The sequence below is a fragment of the Schistocerca piceifrons genome, chromosome 2 (genome assembly GCF_021461385.2).
Source record: "Schistocerca piceifrons isolate TAMUIC-IGC-003096 chromosome 2, iqSchPice1.1, whole genome shotgun sequence".
Taxonomy (NCBI): domain Eukaryota; kingdom Metazoa; phylum Arthropoda; class Insecta; order Orthoptera; family Acrididae; genus Schistocerca; species Schistocerca piceifrons.
In genome coordinates, this window is record NC_060139.1 from 738,257,725 (window position 1) to 738,271,590 (window position 13,866).

A 13,866-nucleotide genomic window follows, 5' to 3' on the forward strand; every position below is an offset into this window, starting at 1 on the left:
CCGCAGGGACATCACTCACGAATTATTACTGCAATAAATGAAACAAATAAAGGAGAATGTACACGTGCCACATAATTTTATTAGCTTAGTGTATGCCTCTACATTCGTATTAATTTATGAACTGTTACACAATAAAAGGTGTCACTGAAGTGTGGGATTCTCGGTTATCTTGTACTTTTTGCCCTTTACAATAGCGCCTATGTTCGGAGTAATTGTTCTTGTGCGCAGCGTGCAGTTTAAATTTCGATCAGACAATGCGTTTCTCAGGCGCGTCTTGTTACATTTCATTGCAGAAAACAGTTGTTCACAAACATACGTGGAACCGAACATTGATTATTGTAGCCGTCAGTTTGTGCAAACGAGGAAATCTATCCTGAGGGAAGTGTCTGTAGAATTCCAAAATGCTTTTCTTCTTCTGAAATTTGTCTCTGTATTCTCTGTCACACTGCAGGTCAATAATTTCTAGTTGCAGCTCAGGACGAATCTCTTCAATATTCGCTGAATATGGGGAGGAGAACAGATCAAAATCACTGTCTAGTGCTGTCAGATCTTGGAAGCGTTGATAAAAATTCTTCCTTAAGGGCAACTAAACTATGTGAATAACGTTCACAGTCTTTGTGAACATCTTGCATGGATGATAATTTAGGAAAGTGAGCTAGATTACCTGTTTCCAGCTGACTCGCCCAAAGTGTCAATTTCATTTTAAAAGCTCGTATTCGATCTATGAAATGAGTAATTAGCAGATCTTTAGCTTGTAGTGAAATGTTCAAAGCATTCAGATGGCTAGTTAAATCTGCTAAGAACGCGAGATCACATTTCCATGAAGGCTCTTTAAATTCAGGAACACACGTGTTATTTATTTCCATGAACATATCTGTCTCATCTAATAGGCAAAAAAATTGATTTAATAATTCGCCACGACTAAGCCAGCGGACCTCGCTGTAATAAGGCAGGCTACCATACTGGCTTTCTACATCCTCAAGAAAGCTTTTAAACTGCCTGTGTTGTAGCCCATGGTTGCACGAACAACAACACTCATCACATTTTTTAGAGTGATACTCTTTGCACATAAGTTTTGCTGGTGGATCACACAGTGAACGCCCCTTATTTCATTCGGCACGGTCAGTTTTTGCATTTTCTCCTTCAACATCGCAACGAAACCTGATTTTTTCCCTGTCATTGCTGGTGCATCGTCTGTAGACACTGAAACTAAAGAATCCCACGACAGTCCTATATTTTCAACACTTTCTTCAACACTACTTAAAATATCACCTCCGGGTGTAGTGTTCTTCATGGCTACTACATCGAGGAGCTCCTCCCTCACCTGAAGATCTCTATTAACACCTCTATTAAATATGGCAAGATGCGCTGTTCCAATGATATCAACACTTTCGTCCAGAGCTAGAGAATACGCCATAAAATATTTACAGATATTTGCAAGCTGGCTCTGGACGTCGTCTGCCATGTCCTGTATACGACGCATAATGGTCATGTTAGATAATGGCACAATCCGAAACTGTTCGACTTGAGATGGACACAAATGTTCCGCTGCAACTACCAAACATTCTTTTATTAAATCGCCATCAGTGAAGGGGACACAAGAATTTTGCTAAAAGCAAAGCAATTTTGTAACTCACTCTGAGAGCTGCCTCAGTTGATTTTTCTTCGTCGTCCAGATCTTCTTCGGATACCTTCGTTTTAAGTTTAATAACTTCCTGTGTACGGTCTGGTCCGTCACATTTTCCACTTCCGTAGTCTTTCGCGTGGTACGACATATAATGTCGCTGCAAATTAAATTTCCTAAAAGAATTCAGCGTTTTGTGACATACTAAACATTCTGCAACACCATCTTTTTCTGTAAACAGATACAATTCCTCCCAATGGGGGTTGAACTGCGAAAGCATGGTTGGGGTTACACAACGGCGACTTGACATGATTCTTAACCAGCGAAGTGACTGTTAGAGCTGATCGTAATACTTTAAACGTTACAAAGTCGGCGCGAATTCAATAGGCACGCTGCGGCCCTATTCAAAAGTGCGCGCGCATTTCCCCTTCCTCCCTACTCCGCGACCTTGCACCTGCTCGCGAGCCCGTGCCTGAGCAGACGCGAGTACTCGCGCTCAAAACCGGCCAGTTGTTAAGCCCTGGTCTAAGTAGTTCTAAGTCTAGGGGACTGATGACCTCAGTTGTTAAGTCCAATAGTGCTTAGAGCCATCTGAACCATTTTTTAAATTGACTTTGAACATAATCATTTGCCTTTGCTTAATGCATTCTGCGAGTATTTTTATGGTTTATATTTAACAGCTGCATGTGTTTAACCAATAAAAATTAGTCGTATATTATATGAAATGTTTTATTCGAATTAATCTACACTGCCACCTTCTGTCGCTGAGTCTAAGGTCGATACACAGTTGGCGTCCAGGGCGTCTCCAGCCACGTCTTCGCAGGTTATCTGGGCTCGTTTCGAAGTGGGGCTTACCACTGAGGATAATTCATCTTCAATGAGATTCCAGGCCGAAGACATGCCTGGAGACGCGCTGGACAGAGGACCTCTTTGGTTGTCATCCGCAGTACCTTTACAGAACAGCGGTACGTCGACGACTTTCTACGCCTCGCTTTGTGTCCCTTAATGGCAAGCTATCCTGGGCTTACATTTCAGCAAGATAATGCCTGCTTGCACGCAGCGTGTGTTTCTACTACTTGTCTTTATGCTTACTGACCCATACCTTGGCCAGTACTGTCACCGGATCTCTTCCAAGTCGAGAATGTTCTGAGTATTGTCGGCAGGGCCCTCCAAGGAGTTCGGGATTATGACGATCAAATGCACCAGTTGGACAGAATTAAACACGAGATGCCTCGGAGGGCATCCAACATTCTTGCATGAGGGCCAGAGACAGACCAATGAGTTACTGACTTGCACAATTTGTGAAGACCTTTCTCTTGAATAAATCATCCATTTTTTCTGAAACTGTAGATGTACGTCACATCTACGAATTTCCTTATCATTCGGTTAAATCCTTCGTGATGCGTCTTTACTTTTTGTCTTAGAGTGTCTTCTTCCTGGAGTGTACTATATATTTATGTATTAATTACACCCTAAGACAGATAAAAGGTCAGTTGAGACATTGTAGGAGAATAGACTTCAGAACCACCTAAAAGCTAAATCTTTGCTCTGACTTGCATCACGAGCGAATCAAAGGTAGCCAGTGAATCCACTCAGCGGATGATATCAGACACGCTGGTGAGCAATAAAAGTGACAACGGAGGCTACTGTTCATAACTTAGCATTATTCGGCTGTCAAAAAACGACGCGTGTAACGAAGAGTATAGGACCTAAATAATAGCATGATGATTGCACGAATTCAGCTAGAGGAGGCCTTGAGATTCAAGTTTGTTGGAAAATGAAAAACAAAACTGAAGGCCATCGCAGTCCATTAATAGTTGCAACGGACTGTTGAAGGATAAGTACAGCGTTGCGAAATCGGCGTCGTTGCGGCGTTAACTGCGGGAACGGCTGGAGACCGGCTCTGAGCTCTTGCCAGTTGCTGCCGCTCAGACACACGCGATGTGCCGACGCGTGTGCTACGCACTGCCGCCGCTGCTGCTGCTGCTGCTGCTGTGTGCGGCGCATCAAGCCAGAGGCCGCGATTTGCGTGAGTACTTTGCGTAGCTTACTGGCAACAACAGCTCTGCCTCCATAGGACGACATTTTCACATTGAATTAGCCGAGATTGTATCCAGATCTCGATATTAACTACGCCATTTCTGTGGATGTGAAACGTGTGTTGATGGTCAGCGCTTCATTGCTCATGATTAATTTTCTGAACGATGTTATGTTGTTAGGAGAAGGTTGCTTTCCATTTTGATTAAGTTGTGTAACTGCTGATCGATGTTAGAGTACTTTGAAAGATATAGTTTAAACTATGGCGTTAGAATGGTTCCGAAACAGCATACTGGTGTTGGGATCTTCAGAACGCTAATTGAAACGCCCGCTAAACCCGCAGGGCAGAAAAGGTGATTAGGATTATGGAAAGGGTCAAATAAGGTGGCGATCAGTTTCACTTCATAATTGTAACTTACGTAATTTAATAACACATTTAAACCAAAACGGCACCTTTACAACTACGAGTTTCAAAATCCAATTCTTTCATGGCTGAAGGCCTCCAAGCAAGAAATCTTAAAAATCAACAATATAAATTTCAAGTGACTGAAGACAAGCAGTTAAAACTGCTAATAAAATAATTAAAATATATATGTATATATCACAGCTAGGCTGAAAGCCTCAAGGCAAAAGTGGATAGAACAAACATAAACAAAATGCAATACCAATGGCTGAAGGCCACAATTAAATTTCAAAATTTTAAAATATATTGCCATAATCTTTTAAGGCAGAAGGCCGCAATGTTTTCTCTTAAGGGGAAATTTTAAGAATAAGGCTTTAAGCGACTGAAGGCCTACAGTTGATTTTACAAAAATACAAAATACCTTAAACCTATAAGTTTTAAGTGGCTGACAGCGCACTAAATGAAAAGATAGCACAACAACAGTAACTTTCAGCAAAATATCCCCTTGCCAGAATACAAACTTACTTATACGGGCTGAAGGCCCTTGATTTACATAAAACACAATAAAAATCTGTTTTCCTTTTAAGCATTGGCTATAATATATTATCAAAACACTATTAAACACCCATGAAAAGGACAATATAGACAACAGCACTCACACGCCTCCGGGGGAGGGGCGGGGGACAGGGGAGGGGGGGAAGGGGGGGGGGGGGGTGCCCTCGAAACATTAACGTTCACTTAGGTGAGATAGGTGGTGGGCCCAACTACACCTAATCCGTCGGTAACCCAACCAAGAGATAGTCACGGACCGACCGACCAAACAAGTTGCTAACCGCCAATCGGTACATGATAAAGACCAAACTGTTACGGACGTGATTATCCACAATGAAATATGTATTAAGCAGTCAAAACTACTTACCATGTTGGACAGTGACAACAGGTCAGGAAAGGAAACCGCCTGAAATTACGTTAGTGGCCAGGGCAAGTAACAGGAACACTAACGGCCACAAGGCAGAAAATTCCGCTGGTGCACTTGAATTGTAATGAAGCAATATAATTCATTCCACATCACGGCGGCTCGATTTCACCACTGCAAACATTCGGTGTTGCTCACAGGAAAAGCTCCCTAACAGCGAACCACCGGAACGAACGACACAACATGAATAGACGTGGCTTGGGTACTTAAGACACCACTCAACTTTGACGTCCTGGGTCGGTGAGCCACGAAGCTTGTAGCGATCAGACAGCTCCAGACATGCTCCGACACTTCGTAGGGACCGCCACCGGACCCAGCTGACTGTGCCGCACGGAGATATCCTCCCTGGTCCGCACCAACCGTAGGAAGAGATCAAGGGTGCAGGCGTAACTCGCGAGGCTTCATGACTTGCGGTATTAAAGGCAAAACTGAGCCAGGGAAGACTGGAGTCCCGTTTGCTTGGTGTTTTATGATAAAAATAATCAAAGTGGATTTAAGATTCAGATTAACCCCTTTCCGCAAAGGGCCCCTGGGGATAATACAGGGCGGTGGTGACATGCGTAACACCATTCTAAAGGCACAAGGTCTTAAAGGGGCCCGAAAGAAAGGCAGGAGCGTTATCACTAACCAGCTGCTTACGTGGCCCGAAAACACTAAAGACACTAGCCAAGTGATTAATCGTGGTGGTAGCGGTAACGATATGACTGGGAAGGAGCCAAGCAAACCTAGAAAATGCATCAATCATAAAGAGTACTTATCGATGACCCCTTTTAGTCCGAGATAAAAGCCCCAAACAATCAATATAGAGCTTGTGCATGGGAGAGGACTCTCGTTCAGAACTCAACCAGCCTTGTTGAAGGGCATTGTTGGGTTTGGCTGCGTTACACAAGCGACATTGAGCTATCATTCGCCTAACATCCTGGTCCAAAGGGGGCCAAGTTAAAAGCTCCTTGATATTTTGGAGCGTCTTATAAGTCCCTAAATGGCCACCCACCAATGAATGATGAAAATAACGGAAGACTGGATGCACCAAGGTAGCAGGCAAACAGATCTTAGACTGAAACTTCCTGGCAGATTAAAACTGTGTGCCCGACCGAGACTCGAACTCGGGACTTTTGCCTTTCGCGGGCAAGTGCTCTAACAGGTTCGCAGGAGAGCTTCTGTAAAATTTGGAAGGTAGGAGACGAGATACTGGCAGAAGTAAAGCTGTGAGGACCGGTCGTCAGTCGTGCTTCGGTAGCTCAGATGGAGAGCACTTGCCCGCGAAAGGCAAAGGTCCCGAGTTCGAGTCTCGGTCGGGCACACAGTTTTAATCTGCCAGGAAGTTTCATATCAGCGTACACTCCGCTGCAGAGTGAAAATCTTATTCTAGATCTTAGACTGCTTAGCATTGCCCACCTTCCTGCAAAGAATATCCCTCTTAATCTCTTTTTCTTCCGAGAGCTCTCCTGCCAACACACGTTGCTTAATACCAGCCCACACAGGGTCCTGATCCTGATGGTGCGCAATGTCTTCAGACAAAAGGGGAATTTCACCTAACACCACACAATTAAGACTGTCGCCATCTACTTGGTCTTGCTTTCCTGACTAGACACGCCTTCGGCAAACATCCGGCTGAGAACATCCGCCAAGACATTTTTAGAACCTTTAACATGTTTAACTTCGAACTGAAAAGTCGAAACACGTACTGCCAACCTGGCAATACGGCCAGTCTTGCGCGGCCTCTCCAGTACCCAGCTCAACGCTTGCTTGTCGGTTTCCAATTGGAAAACCAGATGCTCAAGGTAGAACCGATACTTCTCTAATGCAAACGAAACGGCCAAGGCCTCGCATTCATAGACAGAGTACTTAAGCTCGGCATCTGTTAACCGCCGAGACGCGTAAACTAATGGTTGTCTCTGCCCCTAAAATTCCTGGAGGAGAACCACTGAAACACCGGCAATAGTAGCATCAGTCTGCAAGATAAACCTTTTGCTAAAATCGGGTACCCCAAGAACCGGCGGGTTGGCTATCGCTGTCGTAATTTGTTCAAAGGCAGCCTCCTGGGCAGGTCCCCATTCGAAACGCACGCCTTTACGGCTTAACTGATTTAAGGTTGCCGGCAACTGAGCAAAATTGGGCACAAAACGCCTAAAGTAATTTGCCATGCCATAAATCTAGCGATTCCCCGCTTATCAGCAGGAGAAGGCAATGCCCGCAGGGCTTTCATCCGCTCTTGGTCAATGCGAATACTCTGACCCGAGACTATATGGCCTAAGAAAGATACCTCCGGCCTAGCTAGCGTAATTTTACTAGGTTTAACAGTTAGATCAGCTCGCTGTAACCTCCACTTTCCACATATGCTCCAAGTGATCCTCAAACGAACGACTATAGATATACAAGTCGTCCATATAATTATAAACATATACTAACTTCAAGTCTCCAAGAATATTATCCAATAAACGAGGAAGCTAACCCAAAGGGGACTCTGTTAAACTCGAACAAGTTCTAATCCGTACAAAAGGCAGTGACATGTTTACATCCTCCAGCCAGCGGAATTTGATAATAGGCCTGATTCAAATCAAGAACAGTAAGCCAATTATCGCCAGCAAAACAAGTAAAAGGATTATGCATATCCAGCAAAGATACTGATTTCAGTACAACCTTGGCATTCAAACCCCGGTAGTCAACGACGGGTCTGAAATCCCGCCCCTGATCCTTAGGTACTAGAAAAATTGGAGAAGCATAAGCAGAAGTAGAAGGACTGATGACTCCTTGTTCCAGCATCTGAGATATCTTAGTGCTGAGTACCTTAACATTCGGGGATGACAGGCGGTATGGAGGTTGCCTAGCGAGGGTGTCATCGGACAATGGATATGATATCCAACAACGCTGGCGACACCCAGTGGAGAAAAACAGTGCAACAAATCGCGTAACTGAGACACCTGATTGGGCAAGAGATCGGCCAGATCAAATTCATTAGCTGCAACCTGTACGCCAAAGGTCCCAGCAGTTCGCCATACACCAGGTTGAGCGCGCTCACGAAGGCCAAACTTCTCACCAGGAGAGAACGTAAAGGACAAGGTGTGCCTGGAATACTCCAAGATGAGCCCGGTCTTATAAATGAAATCATATCCCAATATTAGATTAAGGGGCTCCGGAAAGGCTCAAAATCATGAAAAGTTCAATTTTTACTTTTTTTCGTTTTCTGACTCTGCAGACTATTACCTTTTAATAGATATATAATTTATTCAATCCCGAAGACTACAACTATTTTTAAATTTTTTTTGAAATGTGTTCTACATGGACGTGACCCACTGTGTCCCAAAGAAGAAGAGAGTTGGTGTAAATATAACAAAGGATTGTTAACTGGTGAAGTGTACACTCATAAGCATAGTCTGCCTCATGCAATAATGGAGGTGATAAAACCTATTTTCAGAGACTTAGCAGCACCTGAACTGTTGAAAAAGTGTATCCACGGAAAAACTCAAAACCACAATGAAAGTGTAAATAGTGTTATGTGGTCGAGAATCCCCAAGACTATATTTGTTGGAATAGAAACACTTCACTTTGGTGTGTATGATGCTGTTGCGACTTTCAATGATGGCAACATTGTAAGGTGCAAGGTATTTAGAAATATGGGAATGAAGATAGGTTCTAACACGGTACGAGCGATGCTTGCTTTAGACAAGGAACGCCTTCGGGCTGCAGACAGGGCTGTAAAGAGTCTAGAAATACAAGCAAGAGTAAACAGGAGGAGGAACACGAGGAAGCTTGAGGAGGAGTTTGCAGAGGATGAAGATAATCCATCCTATGGACCTGGAATGCACTAAAAAGTTAATCCAATCTTTGTCGCTCGATTCCCAAAACTTTTATTTTCTCATACTAATTACATGTTTTCTAAGGATCTTCCAAACATATTTGTTTCAAACTTTCAGTAAATATTACACAGTACCTTCTGCATAATTTAACACAGCCTTTATCCAAAAAACTGTATATTTTTGAATATATAAATAAAAAATTCCAAAAAAATGTTGTGAATTTTCATTACAATTGAAAAAAAATCATCTTTAATAACTGAAGTAAAATTTTGTAAAATCCCTGTGTTAAGTTGTAGCCCATATTCCAATAAATAATCTGTAAAAAGTTCAACTTGCTACCTCAAATACTTTGTGAGGAAAGATGTAATTTATAAGCGTTATTTTAACATTGCAAGTATAGGGCGTTCCGGAGCCCCTTAACAGACAGTCCCTTAACCGAGGCTAAAGGTACAGGCCAGGAAAACTCGGCAACTTATACACTGCCCCGGACCAAACCCTGCAAAGGTAACACCTGGCCGTTGGCCACCTCACATCTCTGCACCGGAGACAGGACGGAACGAAGTCTAGTAACATGCCCAAATTCCAAAAACCACTCAAAACTCAATAATGACAAGGAACTACCGGAATCCAAGAGAGAGCAAACGAGCTCGCCACCTAGCCGACAACAAACGTAAGGCAAAGAGGATGATGTGGGGGTGACCATGTGAGTACACCAAGGCCTAAAGGTTCGAACCCGGGTTTGCGTGCCAACCCGGCGTCATGTATTGGAGCACGAGGCTCATCACATGAGCATACCAAATGAGCTGTACTGCCGCATCTGAAACAATGCCTGGACTCCCTTTTGCTAACTTTAACGGATGTGGATAATCCGGAATCGGCCCCTATGTCGCGCCCTGCAACCTCCCCACGGCCGTCGTTCTCAGAGGGGAATGCGAATGCTGCTACAACCACATCACGGAGTTCTCCCCCAGTCTCAGGCTGCTTACGGAAAACAAAATGCGCCGCACAGAAACTAATTAGCGTTCAGGTAATTCAATCAGAAAAGCCAAGGAGCCTGTGTGGACTCTATCGACATTCTGATATAACTTCTGTCACCCCACTGCACTTTCCAAATGTGGCGGCACTCATCTTGTTTCCGAACCGCAGTTTTTTTATGTGTTGCCACAATGTAAGCAGTATGATTCGAAAGACAACAGAAAAACCTATACCGAATCAACTGTCGACCGATTAAAAAAAAAAACCTACATCGGTTACCAAACTATGGTGATCTGCTTACAATATTATGGTAGAGTATGTGTTGGGAACCAGAATGAAAAACGCTCCTATAATAGCAAAAATGGGGAATACTTCCTGGTCAGAGTTAGGGATGTAAAAGAAGGGCACTAGCTTTTCGACATATCCGGCAGCAGGAAAGACATTTAATTCAATATATAATTTTAGATATCATGGTTGGAGATAAAACAGCAACCTATTCCAAGTTATGACATAATGAAACAGTGAAGATCCCAAATAATCATTCATTTGAAAATGATGACCGATTTCAGCTTTTATGCTCGCCAACTTGAGATCCACGGCAATACATGTCTGAAGTCGGTGGTGCACGGAACAGTTGCGTGATTGCATGGTCGCTTAGTGCTCAAACGACCGTGCAATAAGTGAAGACGGCATCACGCAACTGTCCTGTGCATCGCCGACCACAGCCAAATGGTGCCGTAGCTCTGAAGATGGCCACTTGCGTGATGCCAAGTCGTTTACGGCTTAAACCACTGTCCAGTAAATGACCTTGGCATCACGGGACTGTTCTGCGCACTGCTGACTTCAGAAAAATGGTGCCGTAGATCTGTCAGCATAAAGGTCAAAACCCGTCATCATTTTTAAATAAATAATTATTTGCTATCTTGACTGTTTCAGAAACATACTGGTATAGTCGCGACTGTTTACGAGCTAACACTACTTCCACAGCGCAGTGAGCTGCCTAAACTGTAAGGTATTGACATACCTTCTTATTGCAATCTATAGGATAAATTCCCTGGTCCTGTACCCAAAATCCAGAAGATTTTCCACCCATAGTAAACAATATATAATATCAGATATGACTGAAGAGCGCACATGTTATAGGTAAAAAAAGTTTTTCTTGGCAGCGTGGGGGAGGGGCGGGAGATGGCAGGTAAAATTTCTACGGGTGAACTTGTTCCTGGAGAAACGCTACAGTAATTTTTTGATTTCCGGTTGGGGAAAGGGTTGATTTTTTTCTATGAGGGGACGGTTTCAAACACACTCCCCATTACATGTGTAGTGAGGGATGTAAGAACAAATAGACACAAATTTATGTGCTTCTAGAGAGTGGGATGCATCTACTATAGGAAGCATCTGGGAGTGGAGGTACATCTACAGGCTGTATCAAAAATAATCATCCTATTTGGCACGTCAATATTTCTGAAACTAATGAACATATACAACGGATTTGGTTCTCTGATGAACTGCAAACTCAAAAAGTTTCTTTCATACCTTTCCAAAGGTGTTCGATACGCCCCCTTGAGACGCATGGCATATATCATTGCGATATTCAAACTGTTCCCACACTGCAGCGAGCTTGTCTCGAGTTGTGATGTCACAGTTCATTCATTGTTGTTGTTAACGGAGGCACATAACCAGTCTTTTATAAATTTTATAAGCCCCCGCAAGAAATAGTCGCATACAGTCAAGTCCGGTGAACTGAGACCTATCCATCGTTCAGGAATCACTTGATTTAAAAATTCCCACACTTACAAATGACATTGTGGCAGTGCCCCATTCTGTTGGTATTTGAAGCCGTTCGAAACAGTTTACAACTTTGGGAAAAGGAAATTCTCAAGCGTATTGAGATATGTGCTTTCTGTAACAGTGTTCTCGGCAAAGAAAAATGGACCATACACGTTGTCCCGTGAAACTGCAATAAACACATAAAATTTTTGTGAGTCCCTCTCATGTTGTAAAACTTCATAGGATTGTTCCGGCTCGATATTTTCACATTATGGCGGTTCACCTTTCCATTTAAATGGATGCAGCAGCTGAATTTTGTGTGGTTTCATGTGTAAACATCGAAGCCACACATGCCAGATGGACATCGAGGGCATGTTGAGCTGTCGAGCTGCAGAGTGAACGAATTTCTGCGGACTCCTTGTGAAACTACGGCTGATGCATTCGACGTCTGTGTCAGACACTCCAGGACGGCCCGGCGATTTACCTTTACACAACCAACCTGTTTCTCGGAGTTTTTCATGTCTTCCTCCAATGCTCCATGCAGTAGGAGGATCGACACCATACCTAGTACGAAATTGACGCTGAACAGTCATTACTGATCCGCACTGCGCAGAACATAAAACACAAAATGCTTTCTGTTGTCCTGACACCATTTTTAATAGAACTGAAGTGGGCGCCCACTGCAGCTATCTAACGCAAACCAAGGAAAACTCGAGTGTTTGCTGTTTCCAACAGTATGCTGTTCACGCACATACCTGAAATAACATTATAGTAGTGATTTTTTTAAATCACATGATTCTTTTTGATACACCCTGTATAATACTAAGTATCCCAGAGTGGGTATGCATGCAACCTAATATTAGTGAGGTGTTGTGTTATATTGCACAAGATGACTAATTCCATGGTGGATGACTTGATGGAATGTGTCATGTTCCAGGACATATCACATATTATGTTACTCTACTTTACACAATGCATTATATTACATGATATTGGTACTAATACCAACAAGTAAAAAAGTAAGAATATATGCAGGTGTTTTGATTCCAAAGTCTTTGAAGCTGCCAAATAGGTCGAAAAGCTCGTTCCCCGCTTTTCCGTTTCTAAATGTGCCCAGCACATATTCACCTTTCTTGTACTGTGATAAGAGCATTTTTCATTGTGGTAAGCCACTGTTTCAGTCCAACAATTTGCAGAACTACTCATTTGCGTACAGCTCCTTGTAGTAATCTCAATAGGACTACAAATAAGTCAAGTATTAAAAAAATGGAAGTCATTCAATGAAATGTGTTAATAAATTAATTAATAAACAGTTAAAAAAACTATGCACTGAAATTTAGAAAAAGACTCATTTAAACCGATGTATAATGCGAAGGCACACTTTCAACAAATGATTATATCTGTATTTTCAAAACCCACCAGCAATGTTTAGAAAGCTGCTAGAGGAATAAAAAGAATATGGATGAAGAGTACAAATGGTTGTATTGGCCAGGATAAATATGGTGGCAGCTCCCTTTCATTCTGTTGCAGCAGCCTAGTGGTGAACAATTAAAACTGTTCAGAGAGTGAGTTTACTGTTGACATTTGTGTATTTTCCAGATGTCTTTTGTAACGAAAGTAAAAAATTTATTTGCATGTATGAAATATATAATTGTATATATAATGACAGTTAACTGCTACAATGCTGGTAAAACGTTATATTTTAGCTTTTGAAACACTCCATTTGTAAATTGCTATGGTTATGTAATTATCTGTATAAACTTCATTCAGCATAATGACATACAGTCAGTCCTAGTGGCCATTTACCTAACAAGGCAAACAATCAAACACATGTTTTGTAATGTGTTTACCTTATTTCAAGACAACCGAGTTGATGATAGGACAGTAGTATTTCACAAAATGAGTATATTACAGCATTAGTATATTACATTTTGCCAAAAAGCTATACATTGTTTTTACAGCAGTCTGTTAAGATTCCACTATATTACATAAGAATATCACTACAACAATAATGTTAGATACAGTAATAAAAAAAGATATCAGAGAATGAAGCTGTGTATAACCTAGTAATAACTTTTGTAAATACAATGGGAACACAGCTGAGATTACTAGCAGCAAGTCGAATACATATCATACCTTAATCAAAACTTAAATTAGGCCAACAACAACAAGAAGGAAAGAAAGCCAAAGCTAAAGCTATAGAGATGGGAAGGCAACAGTAATAATGTTGAGCCTATATACCACTAACCTGTTGGTAGGTAAGTTGAAGATAGATGAGCAGGTA

At 42.3% G+C, this 13,866-nt stretch overlaps 1 protein-coding gene across 1 annotated transcript in view; it reads left to right on the forward strand.

Annotated features, from left to right (window-relative positions):
• Window positions 1–3,507: 3,507 nt before the first annotated feature.
• The window catches only part of LOC124776693 (protein takeout-like), an 86,309-nt gene continuing 75,950 nt past the window's right edge, over window positions 3,508–13,866 (forward strand). The window contains exon 1 of the mRNA XM_047251797.1: window positions 3,508–3,653. Within this exon, the coding sequence (XP_047107753.1) occupies window positions 3,566–3,653 (88 nt within the window). The 5' untranslated portion in view covers window positions 3,508–3,565. The remainder of the gene's footprint in view (window positions 3,654–13,866) is intronic.